This window comes from Etheostoma cragini, chromosome 19, assembly GCF_013103735.1.
Source record: "Etheostoma cragini isolate CJK2018 chromosome 19, CSU_Ecrag_1.0, whole genome shotgun sequence".
Taxonomy (NCBI): domain Eukaryota; kingdom Metazoa; phylum Chordata; class Actinopteri; order Perciformes; family Percidae; genus Etheostoma; species Etheostoma cragini.
In genome coordinates this window covers 8,463,277-8,482,646 of record NC_048425.1, presented here as the reverse complement: position 1 = coordinate 8,482,646, position 19,370 = coordinate 8,463,277, and the positions used below count along the sequence as shown (strand labels likewise).

Genomic DNA, 19,370 nt, shown 5'->3' with positions numbered 1-19,370 from the left:
TTAATACACGGGTCCAAAATGACCCGCTAACACTTCAGATGGCAGCAGAAAGCTAACACCAGAGGAAGGTTAAGAAATGGTTGACCTACTTAGGGATCCATTTCATCATGTTGTCACTTTTCTGTAGTAAAACTCAAAAGCAGATCGGACTATGAGAGTGGGTCAAGGAGTTTTTTACCGACCACAAATGTGCAAATAGAATGAGTAGGCAGGTGAGGGAGGACGGGGAAGAGTCCAGGTGGTTTACGGTACAGAGAGCAGGCTGGTGGACTTGAGTGGGTCTTGATCCAAAGTACATTGATCAAGAGGTTGTGGGTTGGCGACAGGGTCTCCAGGACTGAGATCAGAGAGTTCTTTACCATGACAGAGAGATCAATAATCAGTTTCAGGCAAAAAAACAAACAAGAAATTGAGCTCTAAGCTGGCCGAAACAGGCTGGCATCTAACGATCCGGCAGGGACTGGATGTCTGGTTGGTCCTTACATACTTCTATGGCGAGCAGATGAGGTTCAGGTGTGGTGATTGGATTAGCGCCAGGTGTGTGGTAAACCCAGACACACCAAGCATACTACTATTATTTCGATGTTAAACTTCAAATTTCCGCACATTGATAGCTGTGTCGTAAATGGGATTCTACATTAGGCTCAGGGTTTGACTACTAGCTTTTGATGCACTGTAACTTTTATTCTTGTGTTTTATCTGTTTTTATTTTTGTAATTGTTGTTCTGTAAAGCACTTAGAATTGCCCTGTTGCTGGAATGTGCTTTACAAATAAAGCTGGCTTGTCTTGTCTTACTAGATAAAGTCAAACAATACAGACACAAGCAATCATTGTTATGACCGGGGGGTCTGTGACACGCTTAGAATAATAATCTGAGCCTGTCAGTGGCAAAAAAAATAGCATTTTTAGTGGACGGTGATTGACGATGCGCATTTGCCCAATGCATGGGAAAATAGGGCCAGGTTGAAAAAAAAAAAAATCAATTAGCCATTAAAAGTTAATTAGTTGAGTTAATTGATTAACTCAGTCTCAAGCTGACATCAGATAAAAGTAAGAGAAGTTTATATATAAGAATTTGAAAAGTGTCCTTGTTTGAGGCCCAAAGAATAAAAAAAATACTGAAATCAGTCTGTAATGCACTCACAATTTGTGCGACTGAAACCATCAAATCGTACTGACCAACATCCCTATCAGATGCTCCTGAAACACCTCAGCTAAGACCAGAGTAGCTGGAAGACAGAGCTGGAGCCTTTTTCATATTTAATCACAGGCTGCACTCCAGACTGCAAGCTGCAGATATGTCATATGAAATTAGATGAAAATAGGCCCCACTATACAGCAGCCACCACAGCAGAGAGAGTGAATGGAAATCAAATGAAAGAAAGAAAGAGAGCTTTTTCAAAGCACTCTCTCCCTCACTGTTAATTTTCCCTGCACTTTCCACTGGCTACATGATCATGTAAAATGCGGTGAACATTTTTCAAAGGGGGCCAATTTTAGCTCGGCTCTAGAGAGCAATTGTCTGACGAAATGCTCCTTTAGGTTTGGTAGATGATCATTAGGGTAGCGTGGGCAGGGTTTCTGGGAAGAGTTGATGTTTCAAAAAGGTGAAATTCTTTTTTTTTTTCAAATAACGTGTGAAGGTACTGGAACTAAGGTAAATGTACCTTAAGACATCAAGCAATGAGAACAAATAACTCCCTTTTATATCTCGTTTACAAGCAGAAACCAGAAACATAAAGTATTCATAATATGCTTTTTGGCTTTTTCCCTTTCCTTTACTGTGTTATGTATTTTTTGTGCATGTTCTAGGTTTAAAAAGTGAAAAAGCCCGAAGTCCCCCCGCCAAAGGGACTTGACATCTCCAACAGAAAACACTGTTCTCAAACTGCTCCAAACAGCTTTATTGTAGTCCAGACTTTACTTTAAGACAAATGTGCATCACTTTGTGACACACGTTATAATGCTTGCCTAGCTGCTAGCGTACCATACCCTCATACTCTGCTTCTGACTGGCTAGCAGTGCTTACCTAGGTACTGAGCATGTGCTCCTCCCAACAAAGATGGGACAGAAGTGAGATCCCTCACTCTGTAGCTAAAACTGAGAGCTCAACACAAAAAGAAGACCTGCAGCAATGGGCAGTACAAAAATAATTGTAATTTTTGAAAATTCAAATATGTAATCCTATTCTGATATAACCTAAATACAGTTTTGAACCTGAACATGAGCATAATATGAGCACTCAAAACACTTTTTCTTCTTATGATGGGAAGAGTGTAGCAACCAAAGCACCACAGTAGTTTCAACATGCGACAGCAGAACAAAATAGTTCCAGCTCGTAACTTTCTCTCAAACCAAACATTGTCATAACTACTTTTGTATGAATTAACCGAACGGAGTAGAACATGTTAATGAGTGAGCTTTAGAGGTGTTGGTGCTTTTGGACAGATCCATGCTAGCTGTTTGCCCCTGCTCAAAGTCTTTATGCTAAGCTAAGCACATCCTGACTCCTGAGCCCCCCAAGTTGAAGAGAGTTCAACTTCTCTGTGGGGCATATCACACTGACGACAAAAAGAAAAACTGAAAGAAAATACAAACATTTGTTGATGTTTTTTTACCTTCAAACCTTTGAAAACCAAGGTTCCAAAAGCCCAAAACCCAAAGGTTCGCGATGAGACAAACAACTGTTTTAGAACGTCGCAGAGAAAAGTTTCAGCGGTCTGAAGCGGCCCATCTCAGCTTGACTCAAACCAGCTGATGGTTTCGCTGAAACTCAGTTGTTCAAGTCGCACATGCTGATTTTAGAATGTAAGGGACGTCACCTTTTTTGACAGCCAATAGAGAAGTCGGCTAGTAAAGTCAGCTATGAACTATAGAAATTAAATGAACCATAACTTTTTTATTTTTATGTTTATTTATGCCTATAAGAGAATTACCAGACTCTTTATATGCTAGATGTTCCACGTTGTTCCCTGAGTATGTCTGTTTGGTGGGGGGGGGGGGGGGGGGGGGGGGGGGGGGGGGGGGGGTTACTCTGCTGGAGAGAAGAAAGCCAGAGGAATGACATGTACAAAGAGACAGCCAGATAACTGGGAAAACATAGTTGTGAGGTTAATTACTTGCTCTTCTAGGTGATTGTAGGCATCGCCAGAAGCTCTGATGAAGTTTTATAGTGATCTGCAGCTAGTTATTTTACTGATTTTGTATTGACTCTCACATAATGTATACACTGTTACAGTATTTATGTTTACAAAGTTGATTGCCTTCGATTGGACAGCACTACAATTGTCTCCTTGCAACAGCTCCACCCATGAGGTAATTACTAGCTAAAACATTACTTACAGGAAAAGGCTGATGTTACTCAATCGGGAGGAAACAATGCATTGGTTGGGGATTTTCAGTTGCAGATAAATCCACATTTGTTGCTCTAGTGAGTAATTGGGGCAGCAGGACAGTGTATATGGAATTGAGTCAAAATATGTATGTTGTATGGCGCTCTTTGGCACATTGGAAGAAGATACCTCAGACTTTGATACACACACACACACACACAGTACTTGTTAGCAGATACATTCATTGTCGGTTTGGGACGAGAAATATATCATCAGAATCACACTTTAAATTGTTATTCCAGTAGCTCAATTAATTATTTAGTAAGAACCTGAAGAAAGACATTGCTCACAGATTTAGTGATTGATATCCTAATAGAAAATATCAACATAGACCAAAGTGTTGGATGGACAGATGAACTCATTAACGGACCGACATTTTCATTTTGGGTGAATTGACCGCAACATGGCAATACTGACAGAAGCCTTGGTTGTGTATTCATGTATAGCAAAGGATGCATGTTTTCCCATTTTTTCACCATTATCTTCCTTATTACCTCCCCCCCAAACACACACACATTCTTTTTGTTCTCCTTATTTCATTGTTACATTCCACATGGTGGACACAAACTACAAACTGTAGCTTTAATTGCTTCTAATTTTAAGTTTTTATTCCATCACAAAATGATTTAACTTTGCATTCCCTGAGCCATTCAGACAACACTACTGCAGTTCATTTGTTCTAGTCACTTGCTCAAGATCCTTGACCGTGTTCACCAACTGTCCACTTAAATTAAAGTAAATTTTTTACTTTTCTTTGAATCACCCTCATCTGTTAGTTGGTTGTGTGTTTCATCCCGGCCTCTCCACCCCAGTAATGTCCCACCACATTTTTTAGCTCAAATCCTAGGAAATGAAACTTTAAAATGTGACAGACCAATGGTGGCAAAAAAACTAACGAATGACTCAGTTCTCAGTGGCTTTCTGCCAATGAGAAGGTAGATTGACAGTTTCACTCGCTAATGCATTTGGCGCATGGCCAGGTGCTTATTTCCGGCCCTGATTGTAATTATACCGGTGCATGATGAAGTAAATCATTTCCTGAGCAATGTTTACAGGCATTTTTGTCTTTTTTAGGTCCTGGTCGTCAAAGTTATTTAGCAGAGAACTCGGAAGACCATGGCAATCAACTTTTCATCCATTTAGTTTGACCTTAGTTTGAGTAGAAAACCACTCTGTGGCTCTGCTTAACAAGGGAATCGAAATGAGCGTTTGTCATGTTGTTAGTCCTGTGTACATGACATTTGTATAACACTGGAACTCTCTCAACCTGCCCACATTGCACTGTTTGGCGCCCTTTATGGCCTTTTAGTAGCGGTAAGTGGCTAATTTTTCAAGGTTCATTAATGTCCGCCTCTTGTGTCTCCAGGCTGCATGTGTCAATGGGGGGGGGGGGGTGATCTCACATGGTACTGCATAGACTAGATGACACTATAATGACTGGATACATTATGTTCTGCTAAATTGATCAGTCAATGTTTCAAAAACTTTGCCGGGAGTAAAGCTACAAATAAATGTAATAAGATGACTTCCAGCGTTTACTCTCTACAGAAGTAATCATTTAGTATAATAAGAGCACATTCAATTTCACAACTCAATTTCTCTCAGGCTGAGTGGAAGTATTTGGTGAAATTAGACTTTTAGGGGCCTAATCTCATGTGAAACCATGGGGATTAGCTTGCTTCCTTCATGAAATGAGAGAAATACATAAAAAGCGCTACCAGCATCCCATGAAACATTTATGACACTTTTTGCTTTGCTAGATTGTCATGCGCCCTAACTATATCCTGAGCTAGTAAGAGCATGAGCAGTACACCATCTTGAATACTGAATTCTCTTTCATCGTGCAGGCTAGATCAATAAAAGACCACCTCAGATTGTTAAAAATTAGGTCTGGCAGTCAAAAGAGCATTTGGACAGACATTAAAAAGTAACATCAAAAGCTCAGCAATACCTATCAAAAACAAAGTAAGACTATTAAGTGTACAAGTGTAGACCATCAAAGCAAAGGCTGGACTTTCAATTGTCTTTGGGATAAATAAAGTATCTCTATCTAAAAGGTATTTTTGGACCAACAGAAACAAGGCCTGGCCATCCAAAGACCAGCTTAGATTACCTACATCAGGTTAGATAATCAAAGGAAGAGCTTAGGCAATCACACTCCAAACCAGACCATCAACACGGACCACCAGTGCAGACTATCTTGTAGAACAGGGGTCTCAAACCTTTCTTCAACTGAGGGCTACCTTAAAATAACGAACGGGACCATGAGCTACTTGCATCACATCGCTTACATTTATTAACAAAATAACAGTTGAATGATGCTACTGTATGCTGAATTTGCAACAGCCAAAGCTTATGAAAAATCTCAAGGTTAATGACTTTTTTTACCCTTCTTTAGCCCACACAGTTAGCTACATCACTGAAACTATTCCCATCACGGTCTAAGAAATAACCACTTTACACATCTATAGCCCACTAGCTACCTCATTTTTAATATGGTGGGGATTTTGTGTCTCAGTTCAACCTATTGGCAAGCTTCTGGAAACCTGCTTGTGAGGATGCACAAGGAAAGGACAGATATATAGCATTTACATTTTCAACACAATGCCAGACTATCAAAGAACAAGCATCAACCAACAAATGTCTGACTTGACCATCCAGGACTACGCCAGACACTCATAAAACCAGTTTAGACCAACAAAGAATTAAACCATCTGGGGACATGCTCGACCGTCAAAATATCTACTTTGACCAACAAAAACCAAGAACTAAAAAACTAGCTTCCTAGCATTAAAAGATGATTACAAAGAGATTTGAGCTGCAACCCTTTTCTCAGGGACACAGGTTGAAACAATTTGGCATTAGTTTCTAATTAGTTGTTTAGTCTGTGATGTAGCTTTTGTCTCAGAAAATCACTCCCTTGAGGTAGTAGGAATGTACTGTACGACCATTGTGTCTCTCTCAAATAAGACTACCAGGCAGGTGCTCACAACAATGGATCTGCAAACCCTCAGTGTGCAGCAATGAAACAAGAATGGACCAGTGATACACAATGTATAATGACCATACCTTATTATGAGCAACATTGCGTACGTTGATTGCTGGGGAATGTGTGGATTAATCTCTATTTTTAGCGTTCTTGCGGACAGACAAAAGCAAATCAGCCATTTGCAGCAGCAGCACCATTCTAACCTGATCCTGTTATTAATATGCAACATCCATATACAACAGCCCAGAACAGCAATGTGTTTGCACAGAAGTCATTTGCTTGTAATGGATGCAGGTTTTGCTTTCACTGCAGGCAGCACTTTGATATATTATGTTCAATGAGCTTTCAATTTCTCTTCCAACATGCAGCCTTATCACTTGTTTTGTTCTTTCATAGTGTTCAGAGCACAAAGCAGTCTATAGCTGAAAGGAGGGCACAGGGATGTCAGTGTTTCCGGTGTTTGCTCATACAGCAGAGAGTTGGTGTGTGTATATATATATATATATATATATATGACCTGATGATGGCACTTCATGAATGGTCAAGAGATCACCAAAGTTATTGCAGCTTATCCTCGGACGATCCATCAGTTGATACATTTCATAATGGAACCATGGCTGACAACAACTCGCACAATCGTAGCAAATGTTGGACAAGAGACTTGGAGTATATTCAAAAAACGAAAGTGCACAAATCGCCGGAAGGTCGCAGTCTTTTTAGTGGTCGTCGTGGTTACGTTTGGCCGACAAAAGGTGACTGTCAGCAGGGTACGTAGCTCTTTGAGAGCACAGGCTTTTATAACCGTACACATGGCAGCATCTAGGAACTCTCCTACTCTGTGGAGTAATTTCGATGTAGCCTTTAACTAAGGCCTGGATAGTGTGGACTGTCAAGCCACCGTCTCTCCTTGCCTGCTTTCCTTCTTGTCACGTATTACCATATATAGGTATTGACGTATCTGTATCACAAGATGATAAGACAGCATGTTGAAATCATCTCTTATGTGTGAATCATGTGCTATAGGCTCATATGCTGTTGGCAGACTACCCCAAACCTTGTTCACTCTGTGAATCACACTCTGAAGACCTGAAAGGATGTCCCTCGCCTTAAGACAATTCAGTGAAGTCCTTGGGAACTGGAATTGGCAATATTATGCCTAATTGTGAAATGCCCTTTGTACACTCACTTATGTAGATTGCCAATTGGAATTCCTTTATGCTGTCTAGAATTGCATTGCAGTGAAAAACTCAATATTTATGGTGAGGGTAAAGGCTTAACAGTTAGTTAGGTTTTGAATTGTGCCAATTAAGTACCCAATTATTAGATTTACTCTCAAAACGGTGCACACCGTTCTGAGATTGAACGTGCCTTAGGATTTCTGGCATTGTCCGTTGTTTTTAACATTGCCAATTTTAGGTGCAGTCTTTCAATCATCCTTCCTGGTCTGCAAAAACAACCACACCAGTTAGGGGTTGATTCTTCATGAGTTATAATTTCACCTATAAACATAATGGCTGTGTAAATAAATGCATATACATTCCTGGTAAATGCAGTGTCTCAGAAAACTAATGCTGTATAAGGTATAACTCATCTTGTGCTTGGTGTCTTTCAGAGGCAAACTCAGTGACAGTTCTTTGTTTTCTTACAGGTTTTCACAATTCAGATCACAGAAAACGGGAGAACAATGTGTCCTGAAGAGAAGCTTCAGTAGGAACCTTGTGATTTCTCCACACTCTGCAATGGCTGTGAGACTCAACAAGACAACATAAGTGCAGGAGCCAAGCAACACAACCTTTAAGAGGATACTCAATGTGATTTAACCTTCCGGGACAGTGCATTGCAATCATCAGATGGAGTGTTTTGTATCTAGGCTCACTGTGTGTCCAAGTGGTTGTCCCTTTGTTTTAATCGGAACTCTGCACTTACTACAACCTGGAACCAATGGGCAATAAGAGGTTTACTAATGAAAGAAAATTGAATGCTACGTGATTGCCAACTAAGAATCCTGTGAATCAGGGTGGACAGTAGATACCTTGAGAATTCCTGGATACCCCGTATTTCTTTTGTAGCTAAGAGGAAAAGAAGGATATAAACCTTTACAATGAAAATTCTTTTGGGTGACAGTGGCAAAGAAGTTCCTTTTGAAAATTGAACATCATCCTTTTTTCTGTGAGTTGTCATAGAAACCAAAAGAAAAATAGGAAACATGACATTGACTTTAAGACTAGCTGTTGTTCTGCTAGCTCAAGGAATGTCATTATCTCAATATTTTAGGTAAACGAGGACTAACACAAAACTCGCTATCAGGATTTGAACCCTTCGATTTCAACAAAATAACAAAACAAGGATTAGTTAGTGTTTGAAAAATTACAGCCCATAAGGAGTCTTTTCAGAGTGTCAGCACAAGTATGAAGTGTTTTAGATGTCCACGCCATTCGGTACACCCTGTCCACCATCACAGCTGCAGCCACTTGACAAGCTTGGGCTTGTGGGAAAAGGTGTTCTTGAAAGTTTGTTAAAATAGAATTACTGAATGAATAATAAAGTATTTCCATCCTGGACAAATGTAGTAGGCCATACAAACTACTGTTGATCAAAGTAATGTTTTAGAGCCTCTTTGGCAATTTGTGGTATTATAAATCCAAGAAGCCCAAAAGCTTGACTTTAGCTGTCTGTAACTTCAGTAGCTAGGACAATTATCGTTTAAACTTATAATAGCATCAAATACCCACCAAAACTGGCCATGGATTTCAATGGGAGCCTGGACTATGGGCCCTTCCCAACAGGGCTGCCCTATAACACAAGCATGGACTACGAGTACTACTACCCAGAGCTTGACGCAAGTAGAATCATCCTCCCATCTATTTATGCTCTTGTCTGCTGTATAGGTCTTACCGGCAATGCCATGGTCATCTACGTCATTCTGAAATATGCCAAAATGAAAACAGCCACAAACATTTACATCCTCAATTTGGCAATTGCTGACGAGTTGTTCATGTTAAGTGTTCCTTTTCTGGCCACATCAGCTGCCATCCGCCATTGGCCCTTCGGGTCGCTGATGTGTAGGTTGGTGCTGAGTGTGGATGGTATCAACATGTTTACATCAATCTTCTGCTTGACTGTGCTGAGTGTGGACCGTTACGTAGCAGTGGTTCACCCAATCAAGGCTGCCCGCTACCGCAGGCCCACTGTAGCCAAAGTAGTCAATGTGTGTGTATGGGTGCTGTCACTTTTAGTTATCCTGCCCATCATTATCTTTGCCGACACTGTCCGCGCGCCGGACGGTGCTGTGGACTGTAATTTCTTGTGGCCCGAATCGGCGTGGTCAGAGGCATTTGTGGTCTACACGTTTCTGTTGGGGTTTCTGCTGCCGGTTGGAGCCATCTGCTTGTGTTACTGTTTAATGGTGGCCAGGATGCGAGCAGTGGGGCTCAAAGCAGGTTGGCTTCAGCGACGGCGCTCAGAGAAGAAGATCACTCGCATGGTGCTGCTAGTTGTGGCCGTGTTCGTTCTCTGCTGGATGCCCTTCTATATCATCCAACTGGTCAGCGTTTTCCACCGGCCCCCAGACCCCATGGTGACTCAGCTTTTTGTCATCCTCAGCTACGCTAACAGCGGTGCCAATCCCATCCTGTACGGCTTTGTGTCTGACAATTTCCGGCGATCATTCCAGCGCATTGTGTGTTTTCGGTGGCTGGAGTCTGGACTGGATGCGGAACAGGTAGATTACTGTGCTGTGGCTTTGAAGAGACAAGCAACATGTAACCCTCTGGATTTCCCCAAGGACTGCATGGCATCTGATATGGTGTTTCGCAATGGGACATATACCTCTCGTACAACCACAGTGTAGCGCTGGAGATAGGTTTATAACGAGGAGATTGATGTCAATCTCATTCTTACATTATAAAAAAAAACTTAAACTTCATAAAGTTCAAGTTTATCATAAGTGTTTTGTAATATCTCCTGGAGTACACAGTTCAGCCATACAGACATAGACTTGACAAAGTGAAAACTCCTTAATGAGAATTCCACGACGCGGAACACAAAGTTGAAAAAGACAGAAGAACAACTTCAGCAGCCAATCTGGCTGGCTGACACGTTGAGAGAAAAACTATAAAAGATGTATTCAACTGTAAGAGTCCCACAAATGTTCTGTTTCCAAGTGGGCGAGGATGTAAAACACCAATGAATGTACACACAAAATGGTTATGCGTATTGACGTGTTGATTCTTACTTTAGGTTATAGGCAGCCCTAAGTGTAAGAGGCTGCGCGGATACCATGCAAACCAATTACAAATGTAAAATACCATTGTTGTTTGTCAAAATGTAACTGTTAATTTGTAACTACTGTTTAAAAACGTTGAATTCCACCCCCGAAAGGATTCAATTCTACAGTTCACAGATGTGTTTTAGATTACACAAACAATTTGGCAAAAACACTGTAAAAACCTTTTATTCTCAAATGAACACACGGTTAAGTCAAGAACCGAGTCATGTCACACTCACCACTCTGCTCCTCTCCGTTCTATATTAAAACATTGTTTTTATTGAATTATTTCCAATCACTTCTATTTTGCTGTGTTTTTACAGTCAATGAAATTCAAAAACTGCAGATATTTCAAAATAAATGCCTTTACTGTTAATGCCCACATTCATACATTTTTGTTAAACCTTTTCAATGTCCTCCCTAAAACTGAACCTTTTTTTTTTTATTTAAACATAGGTTTACTTTAGCACATTTTACACAATCTTCTCAAGTCCTCTTGCTTTTCCATTGAATGGAAAATGCACCAAACCAATATTGTTTACATTTCACCACATTTAAATATCTCTTTCAAACTATTAAATGTAATTGATTTTATCTAATCAGTCTCATATGTTGTTGTTCTGCAGATTTGTTTAACACAAAGTTCGAACCAAAATGGTTGACACATTGAAATTTCTGAAAAAAAGACAACACAGGCTTAATTTCATAGTATACTAGTGAGCAAGTTTGGTTTGGGCGTTGCCTGTGTGGGGCTTGTGTTGGATATCCCCCGGATAAGAGAAAGGTTAAATTAAACGTGTGTCACTTTCTCCAGGCTTTAAAATGATGTTTGATTTTTTCTGTATATGTGTATTTGATGTATCTATTCTTGTTAATTGTTAGTTGCTTGACCTGTTTGAATCTGTTTGAATTTGAGGCTTGTCTTTGCAAACTGGGCTGAGCTGTTCTGCTTTAGTTGAACATGACAGAAATGACATGTTGAAAAAAACACTATGTACTGTATATGTTGAGTTCATGTTTCTTAATTACAAACGCTCGTAAAATGATCTTTTCACCCGTGATTTTACTTTGTTGTTTCATGTTTAGCAGTGGCTCACTAAAATGTGAAAAATGCATTTTTATAATGAAATGTTAATTTTATTTTTTAAGAATTTTTAATCACTTGTACTCACTTTATTACCAATGTTTCTATCCTTGGGCCTATTATTAACTTATAAAGACATAAAGCTCCGGTACCACATATACTTCTTTGTCAAAGTGCCCCATAATGATAAGTTAATGTTTAAGGGACAGCGGCATCTACCGGATGTAGTAATTATGACTGTTGTGTTGGGAGAAATCATGTGACATCTGGGCAGGACTCAAGAGAAAAAAGTTGCAAATCTGCCTGCTACATGGACAGCGTCAGGGATTTATTAAGACATGGATATGCTAGTGACATTTCAGAGTGTAGCGGGCCTATGTTCCCATAGCCCTACGTTCACACATTTCTAAGATTTATTTTCAAAATTAGGGGTTAACCCTAACCCTAATTTTAACTGTAATTTTGGAAATGTGGGAACATAGGGCTGACCCCGCAGAGCCATAGTCGGGGCCATGGATTCCAACTTGCTTAGACCTCCGTGAGATAATCAAACAATGAGTCACACTAGGGACACACTGGCCGCTGGAGTGCCGCCATTTTCATGCGCCCATGATGTTCAATCTGCCTGCTCACACCGGCTGCGATCCGGAGTGGAGCACCCGTGCGCTGCAGCAAATGTTTCGGCTGCTCTTACATTTCTTCAGCAAGTGAATGTGTCAAGTTAGGTAGGTAATCAATCAGGAACACCAGATACTTGATGATGATTATGGGGAATGGGATGGTGCCCACCTCAAAACGCCTTCAGACTAAATACAAAAAGTCACTGAGACTAAAGATTACAGATCTTCTTCAGTAATCAGCAACAGATTGCCTGCAGATCATTTTAAACAGGCTAGTCTGTCAGAATCTAATCAGTCGGAGACCGAGCACGAACTGAAATGGATCTGATAACATTTTAATAAATCGTAATCGGACCTAACAGGATATGAGTGTTTCTGTGACTTCTTGTACAGATTGAAGGCTGCTTCGAACAGTTGTATACCCTCCAACTTGGCCGCTTCTTTTTGTCAACGCCCTAAGCCGCTGCTGCCAGCTCCCTTTGTCTTTACAGCTCATCCTGAACAAGCCCACTGATTGGTTCTTGCTTCCACCCTTTCTCACTCTTCCTTACCTCATTAAGTTCACCTGGTGACCCCATGTCAAAAGACTGCACTCCCTCTCATTCAGTAGCTGTGTTTGAAACCGTTCCCTATCATGGAAATAGGGCACTATCTAGTGGGTTCGCCATTTTGTAGTGGTGTTCGAATTCTCTGCGGTTAATTTCATTCAATATATACTCCACTATAAAATACCCACAATCCACAGCTAATTTGAGTGTATACGATGTACCCTGCATTTTACTCCTGTATGTGATGCAGCCGTGTTTTCCCAGAGAACGAGAAGAAGAAGCAGATGGACCTGCAAAAACTGAAAAGGAAATATGGAGCAGGGTTTTGTTTCTTGACAGTTTAAATGTAACATGCAACACATACATAACCTTTCACTATTCTCCGAAGCACTTGTTTGTTTTTGTTTTTTTTAAGATGCTGGGCACGCCCCTTCCATCACACAAATAACGGTCGCATATACTGTCAAAAATCTCATTTGATTGTTTCCTACATAGTCGACTACTTAATAAACACTAAATAGGGCACAGTGAGTGGGTGAGTGAGGGAATGGTTTCAAACACAGCTCTGTTTACATAGCATGGGGGGGTAAAGTCTCAATCACCAGCTGACTCACCAGCCCATTAGTGGTTTTGTACTCCTTTTCATTTGCAACCCTTTTAAGTTTTGAAAAATTAAATCTTTGTTGAGTGGACTGAAGTTTCCTGGCTTACTTGTGCCTTCCAAATCCCTAATTAACAGTAAAATAAAAAATATTCCAATTGAGATTCAGACTCTTTTACAAGGGAGTCTGGGCAAGGACAGTAACAATAAAAGTGTGTCACAAAAAAAAAGTGTCACGGGAAAGAATATACAACAGACTTTTGTTACATCAGTTACATCAAACAATGACTGTTCAGTAACAGGACATGTGCATTCAGTGGTCTTTTATGTTCATGTTAGAACAGAGGTTATCAGCAGCAGCTCGCTGGTATCCAAACAAAGTAATGAGCTCTTTTCATGATGAACTAACACTGTACTGAGCTCTTCGAATTGTTATTTCATAAAAAATATTAAATAACATTAGAAGAACTCAAGTCTCCCAATTAACAGACATAGTCCCTCTACCAATGTTAAAGACTACATACGTACATATCATGACAGAAAAATACAAATTACAAATATAACGGCGAAGGATGAACCAGGGAAATCAACACAATATCTGAAAGATGATCCAATCCATCTTATCTAAAAGTTGAAGGGGGGCTAAGTCATAACATCATAAGAGTAAAAATAGAACGCTGAACAAAACACTTTTAGGTGACTGTAAATGACAACATGGGCAACACCCATAAAACAAGTTGAGCTGTTTTGATGTATGCCATGTGAGCAAGTGGGGGAGCCAATGATCGGTTGGGGGGGGGAGGGGAACCTTTAAAAAAAAAATCAGAACATAGCATAGAAAACCTGAACATTTAGAAATGTTTGAATCCAACCCGTAGCTTTTAGCTGCGTGTCCCTCCCCTTTCCTGTCTTCTAGGCCAGGAAAGGTCAGGAATTCTAGCAATGACAAAAAACCTAGCCAGTTCCTACTAGCCACGAAGGACAAGGAGGATTTAAAAACATGAGACCCTTCAGATAAGGTCATTATCTTCACTCGAGTTTCTGAGTGGGGAAGTTGCCGGACGACACACTCTTGTGAACGTAGCCATACTGAGAAATACAGAGAGAACTGTGTGGAGCCGATAGCCTTAATTAGCTTTGTAGCAACTCTGGCTTGAATGTATGGTCAAAACATACGCAATAAAGCTTTAAACATTGCTTTTTGTTGTTATAATGAAGTTCAGATGTTCTTCATTATGCTGGTGACATAGTCAGCTCTCATTGGACACCCTTTTTGGGCAATATTTCTTAATGATGTGCATCAAATTTCTTTCTTTTATTTAAGATATTTGACAATGGAATGTCTGCAGATCATTTGCAAAAAGCACAACAGTAAAAGAATCATCCTGTATGCCTACATCCGAGTTTGATCTAAGAGTTATACAAATGTCTTCATTGTTCTGAAACCAGAACACAACTCATGTTGAGGATTTTCACTCCGGCCACCTGAAGAGAGGCAACAATTTTAATTTTTTGGGGTTAGGCATCATAACAACTATACAAACTTGGTTTTAACAGCCGTACTAATCTTGAAACCTGTTTGTTATACTATGCTAGAATAGAGTTCATATAACTAGTGACAATATTTCCCCAGGAATGGAACGTTTGCTCTATTTTTTTAGCAGGGTTTTTTTTTACAAGTGAGAGCGACTGATGGGAAATGACTCAATGTTGAAGTTATTTTAAAACCCTACAAGATTTGATGGTTTTTGAGAAATCATCTCGGTTGGAGCCCATATGATTTTAGTCTGTTCAGAGTTCTTATAGCTTTGGAGGAAAAGCAGTGTTTGAGTCTGTGGCACTTCCCAGAGGACAGCAAGTCAAACAGATGTTATCCTGGGTGAGTACAGTCTCTGGTGACAATTGAGGCTCCGCTGAGGTAGCGAGTTTTAGCAATGTTTCACAAAGAGGGGAGAGAACAGACGATTGTTTTTGTGCTTTTTTATCTGCTGCTACACAGCCGACATACCAGACTATAGTGCAGTAGACCAGGATACTCATCTATCATTCTAACATTCATAGGGTAACAGTTTTTTCAACATAGACCCCTATTACTCTATTTTGTTTTAAGTGACTGATAGGAAAAAAAAATCCTTGAAATTGGTCCAGTTTTAATCAAGACCGCAAAACAAGCTGCAATGTATCGTTAAGGGCAATTGCGAACCTTCAATTTACATCAACTACAAGTGCTGTTTTTGCCAACGAAGTGTCTGACAACATGGAAAGGATCCCTACAGAGATTACCTTTTTTGTTTAACATTACATGAATAAAAATTGATAATCCCTGTTGCCAAACTTACCACACTTCATTTAAATAAACAGTATTTTTCTCATCATAAAACACGCTAAATTCAAAGTAACAGTAATGTTGTTGACGGGAACAACACAAAGCTATCAAAAGCCGCCTTAGTTCATCTTCCCATTGTTACAATAACCGCCACTATGGTTTGGTTGAAACAAAGACACAATTCACTGATTTACTTGTGGAAAACATGCTGGCTGTGTGCACGCTAAATGTATTGTTTATTTAAACGGAGTCTGGTGAGTTCGGTGAAACAATTCCGTCGCGGTTTCTTGTTAAACAAAAAGGATCTGTCTCTTTAACAAAAGGTCTATTTCTGTGAAGATCCTTCCCGTAATGTTGTCAGACATTTAGAATAATATTCTAAGCTTCTCAGAGACAGAAACCTTTAGTGGAAGGAAATTGATGATGTGTATTTGCCCTACAGGAATACATTGCAGCCCAGTTTGCGGCTCCTTGTCACAGCATTCTCGCTCAATACTGGACAAATTTCAAGGATTTTCTGTTGCATTAGTTGCTTAGACACCAAGATATTGGAAAATAAGGTCTAGGTTGAAAAATAAATGAAGTTTCCCTTTGAGCTATTGTCTTTGGCATGATATCAGTATATACATAACCCCAATGACTACATAATTTACCTATTGGTCACACTCACAAAAGTAGTCCTTTTTAAAGTCGGAACACAATACTTCATATAGAAGCTTTGAGACAGTAAGCCCTCGCTGCAGCAGCCAGTTTTAAACACAGTGGTAGGGAGAGAGAGGAGCGGCTTCCGCTCTTATGGTCGTGCACAGGTATTTGCTGATGCATTCAGAGTTCAAAAAGGTTCAACTCTGTCAACCTGCTGCCGCGGCTCGCTGCGGAACCATGGCAACCACAAAACCACAGCAAGAGAACCACATGGGAGCTGATTTGACTGTATCTGGGTTTGCTGGATGGATCACCTCCTTGCCAGCAGAGAAGAGACATCAATGAATAATTTGCATCTGGGAGGCTTCCAGTGCCTGAAGTTGTCACTTCAGGCACATTTGCAGTGCTACAGGTTCTGCCAGGCTGACAAATCAAATCCATGACTTGATATGAAACTCCAGCAGCAGGCTGGAGGCTGGTATCTCAGGACACACACACACACACACACACACATACACACACTATTATCCAGTCCAGTTTCTGTAGACATGAATCAATAAAGAGGCACGTTGCAGCTTGAAATATTCCGAGAGCTTACATCACAACTAGGCTTCAGTCCATTATGATAATGGCCCATGTGTTACACTGCAGTAAAGCCTCTAATGTACTGTAGAAAGTAAAAAAAGTACAGCTTTTAGAGACATAGAAATGAAGCAAATATTTTAAACTGCGTTTAAACTGTCTTGGTTTTACACGTTTTATGTTAAAATGTTTAATGCCACATTTTCTAAATGTGTGCTAAAAAGGTGCCCTACAGATAGGCATGGTAACCTCAGTCTAATGCATTCACTATAATCAATTAAGTCCTCAGATCCCTGCTATTCTTGCAACTATTTGCTTTATCAATGTGGTGTCAAAAATACTTTTATATAGGCCTTAATGGTCCTCTAATATTATATCTAATTTCTCTTTCCCAAGACAACCTTGGTGCAGAATTACAGCCAATAGAATCAGTCCCGCAATGAGCTTTCCTTAGGTAAGGATCCAAAGGTTTAAGCTTCCTTTTCTAATGAAGCTATCTATGATTACTGGCATGGTTAGGAGTCCCAACAGAGGTAACCAAGAGTCCACTGGTTACAGGAATGAGGCAGAGAGGCAGGCCGGCAGGTACCAATTGATTGTGTGTCAGACAGGTACTTCAGAGAGTTGGAACCGCACTGCATAAAAACACATGGTTGAACTGTCCTGGGGCCTGTTGCACAAAACCAGGATAAGGGATTAAGTCAAAGCTAAATTCATCCAGGATAACTTGAATATCCTGGATGAATTTAGCTTTGACTTGGTTGCACGAGAACTTAAATTAAACCCAGCCAAGTAACCATGGAGTTTTAATCTTTGCTACTAGCCTATTATTGAATGGTCAGAAATGGTTGCACTGGCACCCAGATGCGGAGTGGCAGTCAGGAGAGTTGGGACTTTTCCCAGTGGGCCGGCAGTGTTTTGAGGCCGCGACGGCCGGTCTGATGATAGTTATACATTGCAAGTTCTCAGCAACACAATTCGGCTGACTGGCGTGCGGGCTCTTTCCAGTGGCCGCTGCCGAGCTTCAGACCTGGGTCTCGCTTCAGTGACCACCCTCTCTGTAAAACCAGTTATGAGCAACGCGGCTTCCGTGCTCTGTGCAGCATCAGGTTAATAAAGTACGCGCTCCGGAGATTAGGTGGAACAATGCAGCGATATTCCCAGATGACATTGATGCCAGACTGGTCAGAGACCAATACATTAATAGTTTAATTTTCTTGTGGCTTCTCCTTCTCTAATAAAGGATATTTTGTGTTACTTCTTAATTAATATTGTAGGCCTAATGTTTTTTTATTAGGTATTATAGCTTACTTTGGTTTCACAACCTTCTCAATTAGTCTCACATCGCTGGACCAATAACTTTGCATTGCATTCATCACACAGGGAACACCACAATACTTCTTAATCTTTTTATTTGGTGCTGTGACTTGTCAGCTTGGAACTTGGAAGAAAAAAAAAACACAAATAATTGTTTTACATAAATGCTTGTGTGTAATGAAGTCACTTACTTGTTTTTCTAGTGTTTGTCCCTTTCAGATTGTTCTGTATGAACATTAATTGTAAAAAGATACTTAGAATTGGACATAGTTTATAGAGATTACAGAGCCATATGGTTGTAAAACTTGTTCTTGCGTTGTGAATGAGGGTTTGAAACTAAACTTAGTCCTTAGGGTCCATTTCCTGAGGAACATTCACTTCCTCTGTTCACTTTTAAGGCAAAGTAGGATAAATAATACATCTTATTTATATAGTCATTCACACGGTAGGCTACTCAAAGTAAAACCAGAACATTTATCACACAAAAACAGAGATACACAGCATTGAAACCAACACATAAAACAAGCAATTAAAACACAGTGTAGCCTATATCTTTGTAAAAATGTAGAGTGACTAGTAGGCTAAGTAAGATATTTTTAAATCCTTACGCATTCAGTCAGCCCGCTACAGTCTGTTGGGCTTTTTTCTCTCCGTTTGATAACAGGCGTGTTTCCCTTTTTGCATGTTATGTGCTTCACCTCATTACTTTCCATTAGAAGCTGCTGCTCTCTCAGCAATTGAAACATATGCTGCATGCGTCTTTCCCATTTCTGCATCAGTAAATCTGTAAACAATACTGTGGCTTATTTAAGAAAGCTGTAAACGTGTACTTATCCCAGCTATCTACACCGGGCTGGACATAGCTTCACCTGTTCATCCTGGCTCGGCAAACGTGCAACCGAATAAGCCGCGATGAGCGGATCGCATCAAGTCAAGCTGCACTTTTCCAGTTATCCTGGATATCTTCATTCTACTTTCGTGCAACGGTCCCCTGCCTG

The 19,370-nt window shown here is 40.2% G+C and overlaps 1 protein-coding gene and 1 long non-coding RNA gene across 3 annotated transcripts in view; both read left to right on the top strand.

The window, feature by feature from the left end:
* sstr1b (somatostatin receptor 1b) overlaps positions 1-10,296 on the top strand; it is a 23,701-nt gene extending 13,405 nt beyond the window's left edge. For both annotated transcript variants that reach the window (XM_034856814.1, XM_034856813.1), the window contains exon 2: positions 8,031-10,296. In XM_034856814.1, the coding sequence (XP_034712705.1) occupies positions 9,126-10,232 (1,107 nt within the window). In that variant the 5' untranslated portion in view covers positions 8,031-9,125 and the 3' untranslated portion in view covers positions 10,233-10,296. The remainder of the gene's footprint in view (positions 1-8,030) is intronic.
* Positions 794-14,644, top strand: LOC117934897. Its single transcript, XR_004654598.1, has 3 exons — positions 794-804; positions 7,476-7,478; positions 14,483-14,644. It is a non-coding gene; the product is annotated as an uncharacterized LOC117934897 (long non-coding RNA).
* The last annotated feature ends 4,726 nt before the right edge of the window (positions 14,645-19,370 follow it).